The 25,117-nt window shown below is 43.8% G+C and overlaps 1 protein-coding gene across 1 annotated transcript in view; it reads left to right on the top strand.

Moving 5' to 3' along the window:
* Nucleotides 1-25,117, top strand: part of LOC121545737 (plexin-A2-like) — a 294,265-nt gene that overhangs the window by 39,188 nt on the left and 229,960 nt on the right. The window contains exon 3 of the mRNA XM_041856524.1: nt 7,195-7,377. Coding sequence (XP_041712458.1) covers nt 7,195-7,377 — 183 coding nt within the window. The remainder of the gene's footprint in view (nt 1-7,194; nt 7,378-25,117) is intronic.

Below are 25,117 nucleotides of genomic sequence, written 5' to 3'. Positions count from 1 at the left end.
AAGGAGTGGAATGTTAGCACAAAACAAGTCTGGATTTCAGGCTACAGCTCTAATGTTTCCTCTAGACATTAAACAGCAGGGAAGCAACCACAGCTCACCAATGACCCTAGAAACCACAAGGTTGAGTCTGAGAGGAACTATGGTGGATGCACACAGTCAAAATAATAACAAACACAGCAATCAAGATAACTGCCTTTGACTGCTCTACTTTGCAGGGATACAACATTTCCCTTTATCATATCATTCTCACACTACGTGTAATTAGGATGAATTGTTTTGCAGCTCCGGGGAGCAGAACAGGCACATTAAAGACTATCTGAATGACTGAGAAATATTCACAAATTAAGGAGGGGATTTATTTTCCTTGGCAACCACCAAAGTGATTATATTCTACTCCAATGCAATCCAAATAAACACTCTTTGCCCTCGAAGATGGGGAGGGAGAAGGGGGAGGAGATGGGGAGAAAGAGAGCAGACGAGAGAGAGCGCGAGAGGGAGGGAAAGAAAGAGAGAAGGCAAGCTCATTTAGTGTGCCAGCAGCCAGATCACAAGCCATCCCCTCCTCTCTGAAATCCCTGTTCTCTAATACCAAGCCACATATCTACAGTAGCATCTTGTCAGCCACAGTTCTGTTTCCTTATTTTAATTCAGTCCCACAAGGCGTCTGTCCTGCCTGCTCCTCCATGTCTTTGGTCTTTAATTGCTAATATGAATTAAAAGGGGAATTATGAACACTAATGACTATAGGCCTAAGTGTTTAGTCTCTACGACATGTAGGGTGTACATGTCTGTGTGCGAAGACTATAGGCTAGGCATGCTTGTTAGTGATTGCCTTCGAGTGCAAGTGTCTCATTTCGAAAGTGTGTGTGTGTGTCTTTTGTGTGTCTTCTGTGAGTCTGTGTTTATGTTAATGACTGTATGTAGTGTATGTGTGGGCCGGGGGATGGGTTTGGGGTATACAGAGGATTATATATTTTTTGACTTATTAATGATATCCCCGGCGAGATCAGAAGTGTGTGGTTGCCTTTGTACTAGTCCCCCCGGGGCACTCTATTGACCGCTTTTATTAACATCACTAAATTCCCCATTAGTGCAATGTCAGAGGTGATTGTCAGGCGGAGGGAGACGTTATCTGGGGCCTGCACTGTTCGGTTTCATTAGCACCACAGAGAGAGAGAGAGAGATGGGAGGAGGGAGGAGGGGAGGGAGGGGGAGAGAGCGAAGGAGGGGGAGAGAGGGAGGGAGAGAGAGAGCGAAGTGGGGAAGGGAGATAGGGGGAGGAGAGAGAGAGAGAGAGAGAGAGAGAGAGAGAGAGAGAGGGAGAGAGAGAGAGAGAGAGAGAGAGAGAGAGAGAGAGAGAGAGAGAGAGAGAGAGAGAGAGAGAGGGGAGGATGTAAAGGCTTTCACTCTCTCACCGTGGGAGTCAGATCAGATCTACTATAGCTTCTCTAGTCCTCAGGGCCCAGTTTTTCAAAAGTTATCTATCTGGATTTCACTTACCGGATAGGATTAAATGTATAGAAATAGAATGAATAGAACATGAGTCCCCATTCAAGTCAATGATTTGTCCATTCTATTCATTCTATTTCTATTTAATCTTATCCGGTAGGTGAAATCCAGATAGATAACATTTGAAAAGCTGGGCCCAGGAGAATCTGCTTTCAGCCCCCAGTGGGACCATCATCACTACCTAGACCTCCTATACCATTCTCTCCTATCTCTTTCAGTTCAGCAGCCCTCATTAAGAATGTTCCTTAAGTACTCCGAGCTGCATTCCATAGTATTAACCCTCCTCTCCTCTGTTCTCTGCTAGCCAAGGAAATGTGTCTAGTGGCTAGCCCAGCAGATAAAGAGATGTAGCATGTAAATACTATTTCTTGCTGTCTGTCAATGACTGGTCAATGAATCAATGGTGTTTAATGGTTTATGCAGATAGACGTCAACAGATGAAGAACTCTGAAAGCCCATACACATTACACCCCAACAGCTGCATATGTCCTCTGGTATGCTAACCTTGACTGTGTTTTCTTTCAATCTCCCTCAAGCGGCATGGTTGTTTTTCTAATAGAGGCTTGAGGTTCTATGCACAGCTACTTTCCTAAAGGGAAAATAAATAAATGTTCTCAATACACTAGTCCTGAATGTTAAAATAAACTCTTGTAGCTAAAATGTATTGAAAAAAAAAACTTTACGTGAAGGTCAGACTTGGTCTATACTGTCTGGAAGCTCACAGTCATACCACGCCTTCCTGTGTATGTGGAGTAACACTGATGGGGCTCACATATTCAGCTGGTGTCACTCTCTCTTTCTCTCTCCATGGTCATTGGCTACTCAACCATACTCACAAGCATGTGTGTCTAAATAGGAGGGTCCACTATTGATCCTGACGGTCTCCTGAGATGGAGATGAACCCGTGTCCACATCCATGTCACCTAGCTATGGCTTCCCATAGTGTAGTAATGGGAATTAGAGATCAGGAGGTTAAGGGGGACCGTGTGAAAGGCTAATCAGACACTTATTGTTCACATCAGTGTCCACACATCTGATTCTGCTTTAGGAAGTTTAACTATGTTTAACTGTGAATGTAACCTTCACTTTACTATCAAAATTGTTTGCATTTGAGACATAATCTTGTATAAAAAATATCACCATAATAGTAGACAAGCCTGAACAAATCTGAAGTTCAGACATGGATATACCACCCTCCCCCTGTCCATTTGATCTGCTATGTGATTCTTAAATATCGATTAATGCCACCAGTCATTGGGGTATTCTATTTATAGAGCACAACTCTGGCAATGATAATCAATGTTGTTAGCACCAGATTAATCCCAGAGTGAAATAATTTACTGGTATAAACCAGGAATGCGCAACTGGTGGCCTGGCCCCACTTTTGTAGGCCCACGGACCAATTTCCCCAAAATGAAATACAAATAATAATAATAATAATATATACTGTAGTGCCGTGAAAATGTATTTGTCCTCTTTCTAATTTTCTCTACTTTTGCATATTTTTGATACTGAATGTTATCAGATCTTCAACCAAAACCTTATATTAGATAAAGGGAACCTGAGTGAACAAATAACACAACAATTACATACTTATTTCATTTATGCAACACTTTTGCTATTTTAATTTTTTAATTTTTAACTTATCTATTAACACTTGTTTTTTAATTTTTAATTTTTTAATTTTTTATTTTATTAAAAACTGGTTTGTTGGTTAAGGGCTTGTAAGTAAGCATTTCACTGTAATGTCTACACCTGTTGTATTCAGCGCATGTGGCGAATACAATTTGATTTGATTTCAACACCCAATGCCCCTGTGTGAAAAAGTAATTGCACACTTACACTCAATAATATCTCAATTGGAATTAGGTCTGGACTTTGACTAGGCCATTCTCAAACTTCAAATTTGTTGCTATTTAGCCATTTTCATGTAGACTTGATTGTGTGTTTTGGATCATTGTCTTGCTGCATGACCCAGCTGAGCTTCAGCTTCTGCTGAAAACAAAACGCAAACAGGTTTTTAGAAATGTTTGCTAATTTATTAAATATAAATATAAAAAACAGAAATACCTTATTTACTGTACATAAGTATTCAGACCCTCTGCTATGAGACTCGAAATTGAGCTCAAGTGCGTCCTGTTTCCATTGATCATCCTTGAGATGTTTCTACAACTTGATTGGAGTCCACCTGTGGTAAATTCAATTGATTGGACATGATTTGGAAAGGCACACACCTGTCTATATAAGGTCCCACAGTTGACAGTGCATGTCAGAGCAAAAACCAAGCCATGAGGTCGAAGGAATTGTCCGTAGAGCTCCGAGGCACAGATGTGGTGAAGGGTACCAAAAAATGTCTGCAGCATTGAAGGTCCCAAAGAACACAGTGGCTTCCATCATTCTTAAATGGAAGAAGTTTGGAACCACCAAGCCTCTTCCTAGAGCTGGCCGAACTGAGCAATCGGGGGAGAAGGGCCTTAGTCAGGGAGGTGACCAAGAACCCGATGGTCATTCTGACAGAGCTCCAGAGTTCCTCTGTGGAGATGGGAAAACCCTCTCCAGAAGGACAACCATCTCTGCAGCACACCACCAATCAGGCCTTTATGGCTAGACGGAAGCCACTCCTCAGTAAAAGGCACATGACAGCCCGCTTGGAGTTTGCCAAAAGGCATCTAAAGGACAGACCATGAAAAACAAGATTCTCTGGTCTGATGAAACCAAGATTGTCCTGAATACCAAGCGTCACGTCTGGAGGAAACCTGGCACCATCTCTACGGTGAAGCATGGTGGTAGCAGCATCATGCTGTGGGGATGTTTTTCAGCGGCAGAGACTGGGAGACTAGTCAGGATCGAGGGAAAGATGAACGGAGGATCGAGGGAAAGATGAACGGAACAAAGTACAGATAGATCCTTGATGAAAACCTGCTCCAGAGCACTCAGGACCTCAGACTGGAGCGAAGGTTCACCTTCCAACAGGACAACAATCCTAAGTACACAGCCAAGACAGGAGTGGCTTGCAGGAGTGGCTTCGGGACAAGTCTCTGAATGTCCTTGAGTGGCCCATCCAGAGCCCGGACTTGAACCCGATTGAACATCTCTGGAGAGACCTGAAAATAGCTGTGCAGCGACGCTCCCCATCCAACCTGACAGAGCTTGAGAGGATCTGCAGAGAAGAATACAGGTGTGCCAAACGTGTAGCGTCATACCCAAGAAGACTCAAGGCTGTAATCGCTGCCAAAGGTGCTTCAACAAGGTACTGAGTAAAGGGTCTGAATACTTATGTAAATATGATATTTCCGTTTTTTATTTGTAATACATTTGCAAAGAAATCTAAAAACCTGTGTTTGCTTTGTCATTATGGGGAATTGTGTGTACAATAAGGCTGTAATGTAACAAAATGTGGAAAAAGTCAAGGGGTCTGAATACTTTCCGAATGCACTTTATACACTGAGTATACCAAACATTAGGAACACCTTCCTAATATTGAGTTGCACCCCCCCTTTTGCCCTCAGAACAGCCTCAATTCGTCAGGGCATGGACTCTACAAGGTGTCGAAAGCATTCTACAAGGATGCTGGCCCATGTTGACTCCAATGCTTCCCACAGTTGTTTCAAGTTGACTGGATGTCCTTTGGGTGGTGGAACATTCTTGATACACACGGGAAACTGTTGAGCGTGAAAAACCCAGTAGCTTTGCAGTTCTTGACACAAACCAGTTCGCCTGGTACCTTCTAACATACCCAGTTCAAAGGCACTTAAATCTTTTGTTTTGCCCATTCACCCTCTGAATGGCACACATACACAATCCATGTCTCAGTTTCTCAAGGCTTAACAATCCTTCTTTAACCTGTCTCCTCCCCTTCATCTACACTGATTGAAGTGGATTTAACAAGTGACATCAATAAGGGATCAAAGCTTTCACCTGGATTCACCTGGTCAGTCTATGTCATGGAAAGAGCAGGTGTTCGTAATGTTTTGTATGATGATGAGTTCAGATTTTTTGTGTCCCACATCCCTATTAAAGTTGCCCATCCCTGGTATATAGACCATAAACAATAAACCCCCACAATCCATAGTAAGGTGCTTTTGGAAAACACGACTACATGAGATCCAAAGGGATTTAGGTTTGCAGCCAAACCTACATCATCCAAACAATTTAGATATAATCAGAACCAAATGCTCAGACTGAGACTCCTTGGAACAGATACAAAGTCTGTGTCGGTCTGTACATGCCATTGGTGTCTGCGGGAGTAGTTATTGATAAGTTAGTGTCTGACACAGTCACACACGCTAGTTTCTCAGGCTTCTTTTTATAGCTCCCACTGTAGATCGCTCATCTGATTCAGACTGTTTCTCTCTGTCTGTGACAGACACAGATCCCTAGATAAGGCCACTCCACGGCACGCAGAAACAGAAACCAGCTCTAATCATTTTAGACATGTTCTACCTTCCCCGTTTAAGAGACATAAGCACAGCTAATCACAGGCATTTAGCTGCCTTTTTCCTGCTTAGCTCCTGTATCACAGTGGAGTGGGCCTACTATCTATCTCTCCATCCCCTCCATCCATGCTATTTTGGGAGCTGTGAATAAAAGGAAATGGTGTTGGTTATGCTGGGACTGAGAGGGCGCGCCTACGAGGCTGAGGCGTTTATGCCCATCAGCGTTATTGCTTTTCGCTCCGCTCATGGAAAGCAGAGGTGGTTGTAAAGGTTTTACGAGTGTAGCGTTGTGTAGTGCAGCGAGGGAGGACGGGTCCTGGGGCTGTAGTGGCTGTGTGTCAGTGATCAGTGTGGCTGTCCCCGGCCCTGATCTGTAATAACACACACACACACACACATACACACACACACACATACACACACACTGTCAGTGATCATTGTGCCCTGGCCTGCCTGCCTGTCTGTCTGTCTGTCTGTCTGCCCTGATATCTCTGAATGATGCTCCTCCCAGGCCCAGCCCTCTCCTGGCCATCTCATTTACTCTATATGGCACTTTGAGGCCACCATCCCTCCTCCACTGTCACCGCCACTCACACTCTGGCCTGACCTGGATCACCACCACAGCCTAGCCCCTCCCTCCTCTGATTCCATTCCCAACTAAGGAGAGTTTGAAATATTTTGATGGCACCGTCGGGATTCTGCGTAGTTTCTTATATTTCTGTAGAGAAGGAGATTTTATCAGGCATTTTGACAGGTCATTTTTCTCTTGGATGGGCGAAAGTCAGGTCACAAGTCAGATTCTCTAGTTATTGTTTACCTGTCCATTCCATTCCATCACTGTACAGAGTAGAGAAGCTCTGTATGGTAGAAGTTAGCATGCTCTCCTCCTCCTGCCCTGAAGTTATCATATACCTGTGTGATGAGGCAAGGTGAGTGCAAGGTGGGGCTCGGTCAAGCACAGCAGAGACATGTCTACCAAGTGGAACAGAAAGGCAGCAGAACGTCTGTCTGGTAGGCTACAGCAGGATTCACTAGTATAACACCTCCACCTCTCTCTGATCCTACTTTCTCTCTCTTCATAGAACCCTCACTCTCTCACCCTTTGACCCTGCCTCTCTCTATAGTATCTCTTTCTCCCTCCTCCCTCCCTCCCTCCCTCCCTCCCTCCCTCCCTCCCTCCCTCCCTAACCTCCCTCCCTCCCTCCCTCTCCATATCTAACCCCTTCTCTCTCTCCTCTCTCTCCTCCAGCCGGTGCCCATCGATGACTCGTTCTGTGGTCTGGACATCAACCAGCCCCTTGGTGGCTCTCAGCTGGTGACGGGACACACCCTCTACACGGAGACACGGGACCGCATGACCTCCGTCACCTCCTACGTCTACAACGGATACTGTGTGGCCTTCGTCGGTACCAAGAGCGGACGCCTCAAAAAGGTAAGTTACCGTTACTGTCAGTTCCCGGCAGTTATGGTCAGTTACCATCAGTTATCGTCAGCCACAGCTTGGACTTCTAAAATACTGACTTACCTAGGGACATCGCTCTTTAGGGAGCATAGGCCATCGATGACGCCTCACAATTGCACTCTGTTCTGTGCAGTCTTCTCCAGCTCATTCAGCTATTGAAAAAGTCCTCTAGCTATTCTCATCTCCCAGTTCAAGTTCAAGGTTCATTTAAAGTGATTGTGAAGCACTTCATCACTGTTGAAGCCGTGGCCTCAGGAGACTGAGCAGGCTGTCTGTCCACTAACTGGTCCTCAGACACTGAAGTGGTAGTATTCTATTCAAGGGACTGAATGGATGGAGCACATTATGGTGGTGAGGAGAAGATAAACCTTTCTCCTCCATATTTAATGCTTCTGGTCCTGTGACAGTTGGGCAGGTGGGCAGGGGTGTAGGGTGGCAGGGTGTGTGTGTGTGGGGGGGGTGTCGTTCCTCTGTAGTGCTAATTATGTTCCCCTTGTGGAATGAGCTCTGCCCGTGGTGGCCGTGCTGAATAACCTCCACCGGCCCATTAATTTTAATAGGCACCTATCTCCCTGAGACACAGAGAGAGGGGAGGCTAGAGAGAGCAGGCCCACGCAAACTCCGACCTGCAGTCTCTGCTGGAGCAAACAGACAATGCTGTCGGTTAAAGCTACAGTCTGGGATTTGAAAAAAAAAAGAATTTAAATGACAATTGAATAGATTCCCAGATCTTAGACTGTAGCTTTAAGGGCCGACAGTCCTCAAATGTCACATTTCACCCCACCGCCACCAAAACAAAGCAGCATAAAGAGCACCTACTGTAGTGGCTCAGGTGGCTATTATGCATGGATAGATTTGAATGATGATGGAGAAAGTGGAGCGTGTTGCGTGGTGGGAGAAGTTGGCAAATTCATCATAATACAATTGTTAACCTGGTATTACACAGTCAGGGCTTTTTGGGTATTGAAGTGCGGTGACAGCCAAATTATGTATGTGTAATCTAGAAGAGCTCCCTGTGTTTACAGCTGTTGAGGCTGCCTTGCTGACAGGGTCGTAATTTCAGCTAAACCTAGGGTATGGCAATGTGACAGGGGGAGAGTTCCCCCCCTCCAAGGAATTTGTAGAAAATGTAACTTTTTGGTAAAAACTCAACTCGTCGTGTTTGGAGGACAAAGAATGCTGAGTTGCATCCAAAGAACACCATACCTACTGTGAAGCATGGGGGTGGAAACATCATGCTTTGGGGCTGTTTTTCTGCAAAGGGACCAGGACGACTGATCCGTGTAAAGGAAAGAATGAATGGGGCCATGTATCGTGAGATTTTGAGTGAAAACCTCCTTCCATCAGCAAGGGCATTGAAGATGAAACATGGCTGGGTCTTTCAGCATGACAATGATCCCAAACACACCGACCGGCAACGAAGGAGTGGCTTCGTAAGAAGCATTTCAAGGTCCTGGAGTGGCCTAGCCAGTCTCCAGATCTCAACCCCATAGAAAATCTTTGGAGGGAGTTGAAAGTCCGTGTTGCCCAGCGACAGCCCCAAAACATCACTGCTCTAGAGGAGATCTGCATGGAGGAATGGGCCAAAATACCAGCAACAGTGTGTGAAAACCTTGTGAAGACTTACAGAAAACGTTTGACCTGTGTCATTGCCAACAAAGGGTATATAACAAAGTATTGAGAAACTTTTGTTATTGACCAAATACTTATTTTCCACCATCATTTGCAAATAAATTCATTAAAATCCTACAACGTGATTTTCTGGAGAAAAAAAATCTCATTTTGTCTGTCATAGTTGACGTGTACCTATGATGAAAATTACAGGCCTCTCTCATCTTTTTAAGTGGGAGAACTTGCACAATTGGTGGCTGACTAAATACTTTCCCCCCCACTGTACAGTATGTGTCTTCTCTTCACATCCTCTCCCAGTCTCCATGTATGACAATGCCACGCAAAGTGAACCATCATGGCTGCCTGGCTGTCTGGTGCTGGTACCGTCATCTCCTCTCTCACATCCACAGCATCATGACTGTTACCACAGTAACCATAGCATGGATGAGGATTTATCCAGGATATCAGGAGGCACAGCGAGAGACACAGCTCCACCGTCCACTGCCTTACTGCCTGGCTGGCTGGTTCACTGGCTGCCTGACTGGGAGAGAAAATCCTGGAAGCCTGTATGTTCAGCCTGTTCAAGCATGGAGTCTGATCCATTCATGACAAAGAGAGAGGGGAGAGGATGAGGCTGCTTGGTAGCGTGTGGTGGCTGTGTGTTTAGGGGGTTACCCCCACCCTAGTGCTAAGCGATTAGTGCTTTTTGAGGTCGGTTCGGTTTCGGTTCGATTATAAAAAAAGAAACATGCATGATGTGGGTTGAATGCTGTAACAACGCAGAATAAAACAATTGATAAAAGTCCCATCATGGTAGTGACTGCCCATTACTGCTTATCACTTATTAACCATCAGTTATTCACATTACTTTACTTTAATAAAATGTTGTTTTGCATATTACATTTGTTTTATTTGATGACTTTATTATTTAATTCCAAGTCATCATCTCATCTCTATAGAGCTGCTGCCTATGCTGTCTGACAAATGTACTATTTTGTAGTTCTTCAAAGTAAATAAGGCATACTTTTAATGACTGCTGAATACCAACTATCAGTCACTTAGATCATGTATTTTCAGGTAGTAATACCTTGCGAAGCAACAGCTGCTCTCTATATAACCTCACGATAGCGCACTCTTCTCTCTTCCATAGTAGCAGTCGTAAAAGCAACACAGACCGGACAAGTAGATGCGGAATGGATTATGTTCATTTAAGTTAATTACCATGTTTTATGTGCTAAACTAAGTAGAATATTGGCCTGTTGGAACTCCCTACTACATCGCACAGTTCAGGCTGGATCTGATTTATCTCTTGAGAAATTGTGCGATGTGTGCATTGAGCTCACAGAAAGAAAATAAAGAACAAAATGGAATTTAAATAATTTAACCGACATCGGTCAATTTGTTGTTTAAAAACCGAAAAATAACCTACATTTCTGTTAATCGCTCAGCACTACTCCACCCTTGTGTGTCGCCCAGGCGGGAGGCATGGAGGACCTGAGGAGAGGATCGCTAGTCCCAGCCCCTGCTCTCTTCCACTGCAGTCCCAGCCCCTGCTCTGCTTTTTCCCACTGCAGCAGGCTGATAAGCTGTTGCCAGGCAGGCCATGGGGACCAGTGCACAGCACTACATAGCAGGACAGGGCTATAGGTTTGCAGGATGTTATGTATGGTAGGTGAGGTGATACAGCATAGCAGTGCTGGAGCCTCATCCTTGCATAAGGAAGCTGGCATTCCACTGCATTCCCCTCCCCCAGATCAGAGAGTGAGAGAGGGAGGTAGAGGAAGAGTGAGAGAGGGAGGTAGAGGGAGAGCGAGAGAGAGAGAGAGAGAGAGGGAGGTAGAGGAAGAGTGAGAGAGAGAGAAGAGGAAGGGGAGAGGAGAGGAGGAGAAAGAGACTTTAGTGCAGCTGAACCAGGAACCAGGGCTCGTCTGCACCGCTGCCTGTAATTGGATTGGCTTCCTTCCCAAAGAACCCCCTCCCCCTGACACATACACACACACACCTTCCTTCACCGCTTCCCCATTCAATCCACACACCCCCCTCTCTCTTTGCTTCCCTCTCTCCCTATAGAATAGATCCTGCTGTTTATGTAGCTATTTCCTGGGCTGTGGTGGAGCATGGCGAAGGGACGCCGGCTAGGATAGTGATGGTGGATTGTGCTACTGGTGTGGTGGCAGGCAGGTGTTAGTTGGGGGATTGATGGAAGGACAGGGGTTAAAAGGTGGTGGTAGTGGGGGGGAGACATTAAAGACAAAATACTTTACAATTTACATACATTTAAAACATTAACATGTAGTATGTGTGTGTGCATCTATCAGTTACACATACATGTCAGTACATACACATAACAAGGAGGTCACATGGGGAGAGGCGTTGTGCCGTGAGGTGTTGCTTTAAGTGTTTTTTGAAACCAGGTTTGCTGTTCACTTGCGCTATATAAGATGGAAGGGAGTTCCATGCACTCATGGCTCTGTATAATACTGTAAGTTTCCTTGAATTTGTTCTGGACCTGTGGCCTGTGAAAAGACCCCTGGTGACATGTCTGGTGAGGTAAGTGTGTGTGTCAGTGCTGTGTGTAAGTTGACTATGCAAACAATATGGAATTTCCAACACATTAATGTTTCTTATAAAAACAAGAAGTGACGCAGTCAATCTTTCCTCAAGTCTTAGCCAAGAGAGACTGGCATGCATAGTATTAATATTAGCCCTCTGATTACAACAAAGAGCAAGACGTGCCACTCTGTTCTGGGCCAGCTGCAGCTTAACTAGGTATTTCTTTGCCGCACTTGACCATATGACTGGACAATAATCAAAATAAGATAAAACTAGAGCCTGCAGGACTTGCTTTGTGGAATGTGGTGTCAAAAAAGCAGAGCATCTCTTTATTACGGACAGACCGTTCCCCATCTTTACAACCATTGAATCTATATGTTTTGACCATGACAGTTTACAATCTATGGTAACACCAAGTAATTTAGTCTCCTCAACTTGTTCAACAGCCACACCATTCATTAGCAGATTCAGCGGAGGTCTAGAACTTAGGGAATGATTTGTACCAACTACAATGCTCTTAGTTTTAGAGATGTTCAGGACCAGTTTATTACTGGCCACCCATACCAAAACTCTTTGTTAAGGGTTTCAGTGACTTCATTAGCTGTGGTTGCTGGTGCGTATATGGTTGAATCATCAGCATACATGGACACACATGCTTTGTTTAATGCCAGGTCATTGGTAAAAATAGAAAAGAGTAGAGGGCCTAGAGCATTGCCCTGTGGTACACCACACTTTACATGTTTGACATTAGAGAAGCTTCCATTAAATCTCAAACACAGGTTATGGTCAATAATATTAAAGGCTGCATTGAAATCTAACAGTACATCTCCCACAATCTTTTTATTATACATTTCTTTCAACCAATCATCAGTCATTTGTGTCAGTGCAGTATGTTGAGTACCCTTCCCTATAAGCATGCTGAACGTCTGTTGTTAATTTGTTTACAGAGAAATAGCATTGTATTTGGTCAAAAACAATTTTTTCAAACAGTTTGCTGAGAGCTGGCAGCAAGCTGATAGGTCTGCTGTTAGAACCAGTAGGCCGCTTTACCACTCTTGGGTAGCGGAATGACTTTGGCTTCCCTTCAGGCCTGAGGACAAAGACTTTCCTCTAGGCTCAGATTAATGATATGACAGATAGGAGTGTCTATAGAGTCAGCTACCATCCTCAGTAGCTTTCCATCTAAGTTGTCAATGCAAGGAGGTTTGCCATCCACCTCTCCCACACTAACTTCACAAAATTCAAACTTGCAATGCTTTCTTTCATTATTTGTTTTTGTATGCATGAGTACAATGGCTCACTGTTCGTAGTTGGCATTTCCTGCCTAAGTTTGCCCACTTTGCCAATGAAATAATCTTTAACATAATTGGCAACATCAAGTATTCGAAAGTTTTTATAATTGATATTGGCTTCATAATACAATTTCTTCTTCTTTTTGTTGAGTTTAGTCACATAATTCCTCAATTTGCAGTAAGTCAGCCAGTCAGATGTGCAGCCAGACTTATTAGCCACTCCTTTTGCCCCATCTCTTTCAACCATACAGTTGTTCAATTCCTCATCAATCCATGGAGCCTTAACAGTTGTAAATATCAGTTTCTTAACAGGTGCATGTTTATCAATAATTGGAAGAAGCAATTTCAGAAATGCATCAAGTGCAGCGTCTGGATGCTCCTTATTAATCACATCAGTCCAACAAATATTTTTAACATGATCCACATACAATGCATTCGGAAAGTATTCAGACCTCCACATTTTGTTACATTACAGCCTTATTCAAAAAATGATTAAATATTATTTTTTCTCATCAATCTACACACAATACCCCATAATGATGAAGAAAAAACAGGTGTTTAGACATTTTTTCTAATGTATTAATAATAAAAAAAACGGAAATATCACATTTACATAAGTATTCAGACCCTTTACCTTGTTGAAGCACCTTTTGCAGCGATTACATCCTTGAGTCTTCTTTGGTATGACGCTACAAGCTTGGCACACCTGTATTTGGGGAGTTTCTCCCATTCTTCTCTGCAGATCCTCTCAAGGTCTGTCAGGTTGGATGGGGAGCGTCGTTGGACAGCTATTTTCAGGTCTCTCCAGAGATGTTTGATCAGGTTCAAGTCCGGGTTCTGACTGGGCCACTCAAGGACATTCAGAGACCACTACTGTGTTGTTTTGGCTGTGTGCTTAGGGTCATTGTAATTTTTTTGGAAGGTGAACCTTCACCCCAGTCTGAGGTCCTGAGTGGTCTGGAGCAGGTTTTTATCAAGGATCTCTCTTTACTTTGCTCCGTTCATCTTTCCCTCGATCCTCACTAGTCTCCCAGTCCCTGCCGCTGACAAACATCCCCACAGCATGATGCTGCCACCACCATGCTTCACCGTAGAGGCATTCAGGTCAAAGAGTTCAATCTTTGTTTCATCAGACCAGAGAATCTTGTTTCTCATGGTCTGAGTGTCCTTTAGGTGCCTTTTGGCAAACTCCAAGCGGGCTGTCATGTGCCTTTTCTGAGGAGTGGCTTCCGTCTGGCCACTCTACCATTAAGGCCTGATTGGTGGAGTGCTACACAGATTGTTGTCCTTCTGGAAGGTTCTCCTATCTCCACAGAGGAACTCTGGAGCTCTGTCAGAGTGACCATTGGGTTCTTGGTCACCTCCCTGACCAAGGCCCTTCTCCCCCAATTTCTCAGTTTGGCCGGGTGGCCAGCTCTAGGAAGAGTCTTGGTTGTTCCAAACTTCTTCCATTTAAGAATGATGGAGGCCACTGTGTTCTGGGGACCTTCAATGCTGCAGAAATAAATGTTTTGGTACCCTTCCCCAGATCTGTGCCTCGACGCAATCCTGTCTCGGAGCTCTACGGAGAATTCCTTCGACCTCATGGCTTGTTTTTTGCTCTGACATGCACTGTCAACTGTGGGACCTTATATAGACAGGTGTGTGTCTTTCCAAATCATGTCCAATCAATTGAATTTACCACAGGTGGACTCCATTCAAGTTGTAGAAACATCTCAAGGATGATCAATGGAAACAGGATGCACTTGAGCTCAATTTCGAGTCTCATAGAAAAGGGTCTGAATACTTATGTAAGTTATTTCAGTTTTTTTTTTTTTTTATACATTTGCTAAAATTTCTAGAAACCTGTTTTCGCTTTGTCATTTTGGGATATTGTGTGTGGATTGATGAGGAGATTTTTTTATTTAATAAATGTTACAATAAGGCTGTAAGTAACAAAATTTTAAAAATATATATATAATAATGTGATCAATACATGTGGATGATCTTGTTCCTGTGGTGTTTGTAAACACGCTGGTAGGTTAATTAATAACTTGAACCAGATTACAGGCACTGGTTACAGTGAGAAGCTTCCTCCTGAGTGGACAGCTTGATGAAAACCAGAGCTCCCTTTGATAGCCAGGCAGGGATGGAAGCAGAGGAACATGTAGAAGGGATGTTGAAAAAGACAGAAAAGACAACCCTGTTGAATGGAGAGGTTAAAGAGCCCCCAGCAGAACACTCTTTCTCTCTGAGGGTCCATCCCAGAACAGAGGAGAGAGGGATGGAGAGGGGAACTGGGAATACTAGCAATGTAGGTTGGTTCCACATCCCTGCTCCTTAGTACTGAGTCAGGGGTTAAGTAGTATTGAGCCTGAGACCAAACGGATAGATTCCCTGGTGGAATATCGTAGGCCTAGTACTGCTTCTCACATTACAGAGGTCTTCAGTTTGATTCTTCTGGGTACAATAATTAACCAGTTGCATTGGGAAATAGCATCAAGATGTGCAGCCAAGCCATAATTGTTGCCCTTGAAGGCCCATGCCAATGAACTCCGTAATGGTAGCTCCCAGAGGTGGGACAAAGTCATTGTTATGCAAGTCACAAGTAAGTCTCAAGTCTTTGCCCTCGAGTCCCGAGTCAAGTCGAGTCAAAGATGAGGCAAGTCCCAAGTCGAGTCAAAAGTCAAAGCCATCAAGTCTCAAGTCGAGTCCAAAGTCCTACCATTTTAGTTTCGAGTCATTTCAAGTCCTCTTACCACAGAAATAAAATGTATACAAATCATGTATGTCTGTAAGATTTGTATTTATTTAAACCTTTTTATACAATAACATTAATCAAATACAGCAAAAAACATAACATTTAATTTTCACAAAAAAAATGCTTGTATTTGAACAGCATATTGCACTAGAACAATGCAGAGAGAGAGAGAGAGAGAGAGAGAGAGAGAGAGAGAGAGAGAGAGAGAGAGAGAGAGAGAGAGAGAGAGAGAGAGAGAGAGAGAGAGAGAGAGAGAGAGAGAAGAGAGAAAATGGTTTACGGGGAAGGACAAACACCAAAGCTCTGGAAGTAAAAACAGTGTGGGAACCTGCACTGCAAATGAACAGATCTTACTCCATGTGAAACTCCTACCACAGGAGAGAGAGCTGTGTGGACAGGTGATGAGCAGAGAGTGAGTGTGTGTGCGGCGCATGCGTGCTGTGGACAGGTGGAGGGAGGCCCCTATACTGCATTGCATTTGCAAAAGATCAAATTGCCCAAAAGTCTGTCAGTCATTTGTGCACGATGGGGACGCAGAATGATGCCACCATGGCTGAAAACTCGCTCCACTGGAGCACTAGAAGCAGGCACTGCCAAGACTCGGATGGCTACTTGAAAGAGTGAAGGAAGAGTCTTACTGTTCAGTGCCCAGAACAAAAGGGCATTCTGTCCTTCTGCCATGTCAATGTAGTGACTTAGCTGTACTGCTGGTGGGGTCCCAACATCCCTTTTCTGCCTCTTATGGTATGCAGCAAACAGCCCTTCTCCTTCCATGTCCTCTAGTTCTTCTTCAGCAGGCACCGGCACAGGCTGCTCTGTCTCTGCAGCATCTTGCAGGATCAATTCTAAAAATAAAAATAAAAAAGTGTCACAACAGCAGAAACAAAAGAGCCCTTATTTCTGATGTTGATGATACTGTTCAAGACTGAAATTTTTTATTATTGTTAAAGTCAGATTAATATCACATTAGATCCTATATCAGATTAAGATCAAATTATTGTACGTTGCATTTAAGTTGCATTGCAAGTCAATAATATTTACCTTTAACTCGTTGTGCCACCTCTGCCTTGATGTCACGGTTGACCAGCACATGGGGCTCAATCCACAGCAGACAAAAAGGCTGGATCCAAGGCAGCTGCTTTCAGGTAGACTGTGTCTGAAAAAGGGGGGCAGTGATCCCTTCTTGAGACTGGGCCATTTTTTACATTAATGAAGATCCCAAGAAATCTTTTTTTCAGGGATGCCTGCAGACCTCTGACCAGGCCACTCAGGAAACGAACTTGAGGCTTCAGCTTCTCAAGATGGTGATTGAGGGACAAGATGGATGGAACAACTGCACTGATTGTAATGACTTTCTCCCCCCTGTGTCAAATCAGTTGCTTCTCCGAACGGTTTTAAGATGTCCACCAACTCCTTCAGCAGATTCCACTCTCGTGGTGTGAATGACAGTTCTTTATGCCCGGCCTTCTCAAGAACTGCGCAGAGCTTTTGCTGATCACAATGAAGGACTGCTTTTACCTGCCGCAGTGTGGAATTCCACCTCGTGCTCACTGCAGCAGGGATGCCTCTGTGCTCCCCAAATTCACCATCGAAGATGTCTTTAAACGTTGTGCTTGTGTGGAGCAGGGAGCTAAGTTTTGATAACTTGGAGAGAGAAGGACATGCCGCTTTTGTTTCTTTCAAACCGTCTCCCACAACCAGCTGCAATGTGTGTGCAAAACACTGCAGGCGCTGTTTCTTTGCCATAGCAGCATCGACGGTTTGCTGGTCTTCTTGGGTTAAGTCATGCCATAGCTCAGGATCATCAAGATTATCTCCAGCATCTTCATCTTCCTCCTGTTCGCTGGGGAAGCAGACTGTAAATGCCTTGCGCATGTTAGCAGCATTGTCACTAATTATATAGTCCAATTTAGCTTTGATGTTGTATTCATCACATATTGCCTCAAATTGGTCACAGATTCGCTCTGCTGTGTGAGAGCCTTTGAAGCGGTTGCAGGCCAAGAGATTAGTCTTTAGCTGTACCCTCTCTGCATCTCGCTCCATCCAGTGCACAGTGACACCAAGGAATCCCCTCATCTTTCGATCAGACCAAATGTCCACAGTGACTGAAACATGGTCAGTGTTGCTCAATTGAGTTTTTAACTTTGACCGTCTCTCCTCAGCAAGGCTCTCTGTTTTTGTGGTCAGCGTTCGGCGACATACTGGGGGTATACTTGCTGTCCAGCACAGCCAGAAAGTGACGAAAGCTCTTATTTTCCACAATAGACAGAGGGAAATTGCAATCAATAATCAAGTCAGACAGTATCGCATTGGAGATGGCCTTCTGCTGTGGGTGGGTCAGGCTGTAACGCCCTACACGAGTGTCAAGGAATTGTGAGATTGAAGGCTGTTGTGGTTCATCTACGATGATTTTGTTCATCTGGTATTCTTCATACCTGTAACAGAGAAGAATATGAAACAGATGTCAGAAAATCCTTTACAGCCACACATGTTGTATTTGAAACTACTCTTTACTCATATCAATGTTGTTGTGTTAATATTCATTGCCTATTGTACACTACGGTTTACGATAATACATTTCAGTTTCAGTGTATGCAATATTAAGAATATTTTCACTGCTTCAAAATTCATAAGAAAGCCCTTTCCCTCAAGAAACTGAAGTCATATGCTTTATAGCAGTGGTTTTCAAAGTGGGGACGGGGACCCTTGGGTGCCGCGAGGGGTTCTAGGGGGCCATGGCAAGTTGGCATGAAAAGTATAGAAAAACAAAATAATTGAATAAATTAAATAACTAAAGTAAACCAAATTAAACCAAAATAAGCTAAACAATATTCCCATTAGTTAAGAACTGCACTATAATAATCTATTGCATCTCTGAACATTACTACTATAATCGTTATTATTTTATTATATACTGTATATATCCCAGTGGTGCGCTGCCTCACAGACCTACTGTAGACTACGGTAGCACTCTGTCCATGCGCTGTCTGCTGTTTGGGCATGATATGAAAAGGGAAGGCTAATGGTGGATCTACTGTGACTGTGTTATCATTTTCCTCTTTACAATGTATACGTCTTACTATGTTTCCTGTTGTACTTGGATGGGTTTAGGGATGCACCAACTACATCCGAGTTGTGAAAGGGGGTGCATTCATTGTTTAATTGTGATATTTTGTCTTCAGCGACAGTTCTGCTTAGTTGTGATTAACCAAAATTACATAAACGACCTCAATGAGGCAGCACACCAGCAACTCTGAAACTGAATTCTAAAACGCTTAACGTGAAAAACGCTTAACGTTGCTTAATGCTTAATATACTAAGACAGTAATATTATAAGACCAAACTCTGCAAATATCATATTAATAAAGCATACTATGTACAAAACATCAGATGAGCCCAGAATATGACGCAAAACACGTTTAATAACACGTTGCTTTTCCTCCCATAGAAAACCATTATAAGAAAAGGCTTAACGTGTCTTATGTACTAAGACAGTGTTATTAAAAGACCAAACTAAGTAAATATCATATCAATAAAGTATACTATGTACAAAACATCAGATGAGCCCAGAATACATAGTAGCCTACATAAGACATGTTAAGCCTTTTCTTATAATGGTTTTCTATGGGAGGAAAACACTTAACGTGTTGTTAAACGTGTTTGCGTTCATATTCTGGCCTCATCTGATGTTTTGTACATTTAGTATACTTTATTAATATGATATTTATAGTTTGGTCTTTTAATATTACTGTCTCAGTATATTAAGACACGTTAAGCCTTTTCTTATAATAGTTTTCTATGGGAGGAAAACGCAACGTGTTATTAAACGTGTTTGCGTTCATATTCTGGGCTCATCTGATGTTTTGTACATAGTATACTTTATTAATATGATATTTACAGAGTTTGGTCTTTTAATAACACTGTCTTAGTACATTAAAGAACGTTAAGCGTTTTTTCGCCGAAAGCGTTTTAGAATGTCCATATAATAGCAGTTCAAAAATCCATATTTTTGTAAGCATGAACCAGCAAGGGAGACGTGCGTTTGTCTCGTTGATACAGTAAATATGCAGCAGCTAGCTAGTAAGTTACGGTACATCCGATAAGGTGCGTAGCATTCGTTCAAAACTTACCTTTCTTTGTGCAACTTCAGGTGTCGAACAAAGTTGGACGTTGTGGCAGCTCCGTCTGTAATCTTCGATCCGCATGTTTTGCAGATTGCAACTCGTTTTTTGTCGACTACCTCGTAATTTTTATAGCCAAACCAAACTATCTTCGGTATCATTTTGACAACTGGCGCGTTGTTGCTTGATGTGCTTCATTGGTTGTCTTGCAATGTGCCTGCTTAGATGCTGTCGAATCAAAACAACGTGGGACTACAGTGATTGGATAACGTGCAGGCAGCGCGCGCTCTCTGTATGCATACAGGTGGATGGTGCACATTTTTTTCACAGATGCAGATAAACGGAGAGCGGCGCGGCCGTGTGAAAAATTTTTTCCCCAGTTTTCATGGGAAGTAGCAAGTCTTCTCGAGTCATAAGGCGCAAGTCCAAGTGAAGTCACGAGTCATTGATGTTAAAGTCCAAGTCGAGTTGCAAGTCTTTGTACATTTTGTCGAGTCGAGTCTGAAGTCATCAAATTCATGACTCGAGTCTGACTCGAGTCCAAGTCACATGACTCGAGTCCACACCTCTGGTAGCTCCTACAGTTCTTCCCCATGTTGTAGCTGGCAGGACACACAGCATGGTCTTTGTGTAATAATTCACCTTTCAAAGCATCTCTACTACAGCAGTAAGTGAGGGATGGAGAGTCTGGACCAGTATGGACACTAGACCATGCCTCAAGAGATGGAGAACAGAGCAGTCTAACAACTCCAGCCATGTGTAGAGTGCCTGCGTTTGTCCCAATTCATTATTTTCATCGCGCTCTGCTCTGTTGGATAATCAACATTTGGTTCGGATGGGTTCCTGGCACCAAATGAGAACAGGGACATTGTCCCAGCATGAAAGGCTGGTTCAGGTGCGTCCCTCCCGACCCCCTTATGGGTTGTGAGTGTGACAGGGGCATAAATTGGACAAATTGAGCCATTGTCCCATTGAACTGGTTAACTGACACACCATGCATGACCACGGGCGCCCAGCCCACTCACCTGGTCACTGCCACATCATCTCTGTGACAGGGGGTTGTGGGAGTGATGGGATGGGGGTGAGGGGTGAGGGGACCGGGGTCCACAGTGGTGGGGCGCAGCTGAACGTGGCACACAAAGGGCCGGGGAGTTGAAAGGGATGCGGAGGACAACACACAGAGGCAGCTGCTCTCTAGGACTATTGGACTGGACTCCCTCACTTCTCCCCATAGCAACTTGCAGGCAATGCCTGTATTGTCAAGCTGAACCGCCCCAGATGTGACCTGTGTGTGTGTGTGTGTGTGTGTGCGTGTGTGTGTGTGTGTGTGCTTGGCTACCGAGCCAGCCTGGTCTGTGTTATTACATGCATTAGATTTCCTAACAGAGAGCAACAGGGTGAGGGATCTTCGTGGTCCTGGGTCTGGTCTGTGTGTTTCATATCAGTCTCAGCCCAGGGTGTCAGCCAGCCCAGGGCCTGGTGGTTAGAGGTGAGGTGACCTGCTGGCCTGCTGTTTGTCCACCATCAGCTGGACAGATCCTCCTTTCTCCTCTCCTCTCCTCTCTGACCTCACCCTCTGTTCCCTCTGTTTGCTGTGACTCCCCTCTACTGTCACCTTAATGAGGTATACACCGATGTAGACAGGTCTCATGTGAGGTAGGAAGGGATGGAGGGAGGCAGGGAAAGGGGGAGGGAGGTAGAGAGGGGGAGAGGGGGAGAGGGGGAGAGCGAAAGTGAGATAAAGAGAGAGACAGATAGAGAGGGAGAGAGAGTGGATAAGAGAGAGAGGATGAAAGAGAGAGAGATAAAGAGCGAGACAGAGAGAGACAAAGAGAGACAGAGAAAGGGAGAGAGCAGATAAGAGAGGATGAGCGCGAGAGAGAAAAAGAGAGAGAGAGAGAGTGCCAGGAGCTGCTGCAGTCAAACCATGGTACATGATGTCCCTAGCAACAGCTGAGGCCCATGGCAACGGACTGAATAGAGCCATCCTTTCCCCTCAGGGGAACCATGCCTAGCTCTGAGCCCAGCAGGAGAGGTCCTACTACAACCTGTCCACACACACACACACACACACACACTGTGCCCTTAGGCACACATACTGCACATTTTACAAATACGTTCTACATTTTATGTTGATCATTGTTAATGTCTGAATATTAATGTCTGACTTGAACTGACTTGAAATAGACCATTTCAGGTGAAAACGCTGGCAGTCCCATAATTTCTAATAGGTATATTCCCAGTCTTCATAATAATTCCTCTCTTCCCTCTGAATGTCTTTTATAATGGCAGTTGCAGCACTTTGTTTTCATATGTAATGGTGGGGTTCAATTAATCCCTGTCGAACAAATAATTGCCTTGTTAAATCATTTGCTTTGTTTGGTTTGTGTGTTTTTTATAAATGAAAGAGTGTGACTGTCAAACTAGAAATGTAAATGTCTGTCTGGGTGAAATGACAGAGAACAGGAGCAAGGTGAGCAGTTGTACTGTAAATGACAGCTGTCAATATCTCCCCCCAAAACCCCAAATGTACGACTGGCTGGGTGAGATTGCAGGCATTCCTAATCATGTCACACTTAGCAATCCAGCCACAATTCACCCAGTGGCAATAACAGGGAGAATTGCCTGCAGAAATTGGCAGCTGCAAGGAAAGAAAGCACACCTTCCTACCTTGCCGGGAAAGTGAATCACCTTGGCACAATTTCTCATGGAAGGAGGGAGAGTTGAAGGTCTTTAAATTACCACATTTCAGAAGGGTTAGCTTAGCTTCCCAAAAAATGAAAAATTACTGTAGAACCCAAAGATGACTACAACATCCTAAGTGGATAGCAGACGAATAGCACTGTCATTACCTGATACTTCTCAGTCTCTTGTTGCCTGTTTGCCTCACCTCTCACAAATCCCAGCAAACAGTTTTCCAGTTCTTTCAAGTGGTGAGGAGATGAGCTCAGCAGGCAGCTTTGTAGAGGAGAGGTGTTCAGACAGCTCGGACGACGTGGCTCAATGCCCTTATGAAAACACCTATTTCATTACTCACATTCAAATAGCTCTCTTTCTCTTTCCCTCAATCTGTTTCTCTCTCTGTTTATTTTAATTCCTTTCTCTTTTATCCGCAAATGACTTGAAGGAAAAATTTAAAGCTATGATCATCTAACAAAAAGAGAGAAATACTCATTACTATTATTATGATTACAGATGGATAGTGCTCAGTCCTTAAGACTGTAGAGATATAGGCTAGCTCTGCTATATGGCGTCTGTGCCAGTATGGTAAACTAAACCCCAAAAGACTGAATCACATGTCGTAAACATGTTGTGCTTCACTGAGTTATATATTTATATATATATATACAGTGGGGAGAACAAGTATTTGATACACTGCCGATTTTGCAGGTTTTCCTACTTACAAAGCATGTAGAGGTCTGTACTTTTTATCATAGGTACACTTCAACTGTGAGAGATGGAATCTAAAACAAAAATCCAGAAAATCACATTGTATGATTTTTAAGTAATGAATTTGCATTTTATTGCATGACATAAGTATTTGATCACCTACCAACCAGTAAGAATTCGGCTCTCACAGACCTGTTTGTTTTTCTTTAAGAAGCCCTCCTGTTCTCCACTCATTACCTGTATTAACTGCACCTGTTTGAACTCGTTACCTGTATAAAAGACACCTGTCCACACACTCAATCAAACAGACTCCAACCTCTCCACAATGGCCAAGACCAGAGAGCTGTGCAAGGACATCAGGGATAAAATTGTAGACCTGCACAAGGCTGGGATGGGCTACAGGACAATAGGCAAGCAGCTTGGTGAGAAGGCAACAACTGTTGGCGCAATTATTAGAAAATGGAAGAAGTTCAAGATGACGGTCAATCACCCTCGGTCTGGGGCTCCATGCAAGATCTCACCTCGTGGGGCATCAATGATCATGAGGAAGGTGAGGGATCAGCCCAGAACTACACGGCAGGACCTGGTCAATGACCTGAAGAGAGCTGGGACCACAGTCTCAAAGAAAACCATTAGTAACACACTACGCCGTCATGGATTAAAATCCTGCAGCGCACGCAAGGTCCCCCTGCTCAAGCCAGCGCATGTCCAGGCCCGTCTGAAGTTTGCCAATGACCATCTGGATGATCCAGAGGAGGAATGGGAGAAGGTCATGTGGTCTGATGAGACAAAAATAGAGCTTTTTGGTCTAAACTCCACTCGCTGTGTTTGGAGGAAGAAGAAGAATGAGTACAACCCCAAGAACACCATCCCAACCGTGAAGCATGGAGGTGGAAACATCATTCTTTGGGGATGCTTTTCTGCAAAGGGGACAGGACGACTGCACCGTATTGAGGGGAGGATGGATGGGGCCATGTATCGCGAGTTCTTGGCCAACAACCTCCTCAGTAAGAGCATTGAAGATGGGTCGTGGCTGGGTCTTCCAGCATGACAACGACCCGAAACACACAGCCAGGTCAAATAAGGAGTGGCTCCGTAAGAAGCATCTCAAGGTCCTGGTGTGGCCTACCCAGTCTCCAGACCTGAACCCAATAGAAAATCTTTGGAGGGAGCTGAAAATCTGTATTGCCCAGTGACAGCCCCGAAACCTGAAGGATCTGGAGAAGGTCTGTATGGAGGAGTGGGCCAAAATCCCTGCTGCAGTGTGTGCAAACCTGGTCAAGACCTACAGGAAACGTATGATCTCTGTAATTGCAAACAAAGGTTTCTGTACCAAATATTAAGTTCTGCTTTTCTGATGTATCAAATACTTATGTCATGCAATAAAATGCAAATGAATTACTTAAAAATCATACAATGTGATTTTCTGGATTTTTGTTTTAGATTCTGTCTCTCATAGTTGAAGTGTACCTATGATAAAAATTACAGACCTCTACATGCTTTGTAAGTAGGAAAACCTGCAAAATCGGTAGTGTATCAAATACTTGTTCTCCCCACTGTATATATATATATATAAATCCTACTACATTTCTACATCTCTCAGAACAGAAGCGCTTATTTTCATATTTATTATTGGCAGGGTTGTATTTTGTATGTTTTGAAACAAATGACCCTGTTGACTGCGTACTGTAATTGGACTTAATTTCTGAAGGTAAATTAATTAAGCCTTACTCAGGGAAAATAACATAACGTACCAATTCTTCAGCATATTTTCCTGTTGACTGAGCCAGAAATTCAGTTGATGCCAGCATTATTTACCTTGCCTACAGTAAATATAAAATATTGAGAAAATAAATAAAGTTAGAGGAAGCAAAGAGGGAGAGAGAGAGAGAGAGAGAGAGAGAGAGAGAGAGAGAGAGAGAGAGAAGGAGACAGAGAGAGAGAAAACTGAATTTAAAAAAAACTTTTATTTGCACAATTCACATAGCGAGAGAGAGAGGGAG

The sequence above is a fragment of the Coregonus clupeaformis genome, chromosome 30 (genome assembly GCF_020615455.1).
Source record: "Coregonus clupeaformis isolate EN_2021a chromosome 30, ASM2061545v1, whole genome shotgun sequence".
Classification (NCBI taxonomy): Eukaryota; Metazoa; Chordata; class Actinopteri; order Salmoniformes; family Salmonidae; genus Coregonus; species Coregonus clupeaformis.
The sequence above is the reverse complement of the archived record's forward strand: the minus strand, read 5'-3'. Positions and strand labels throughout refer to the sequence as shown.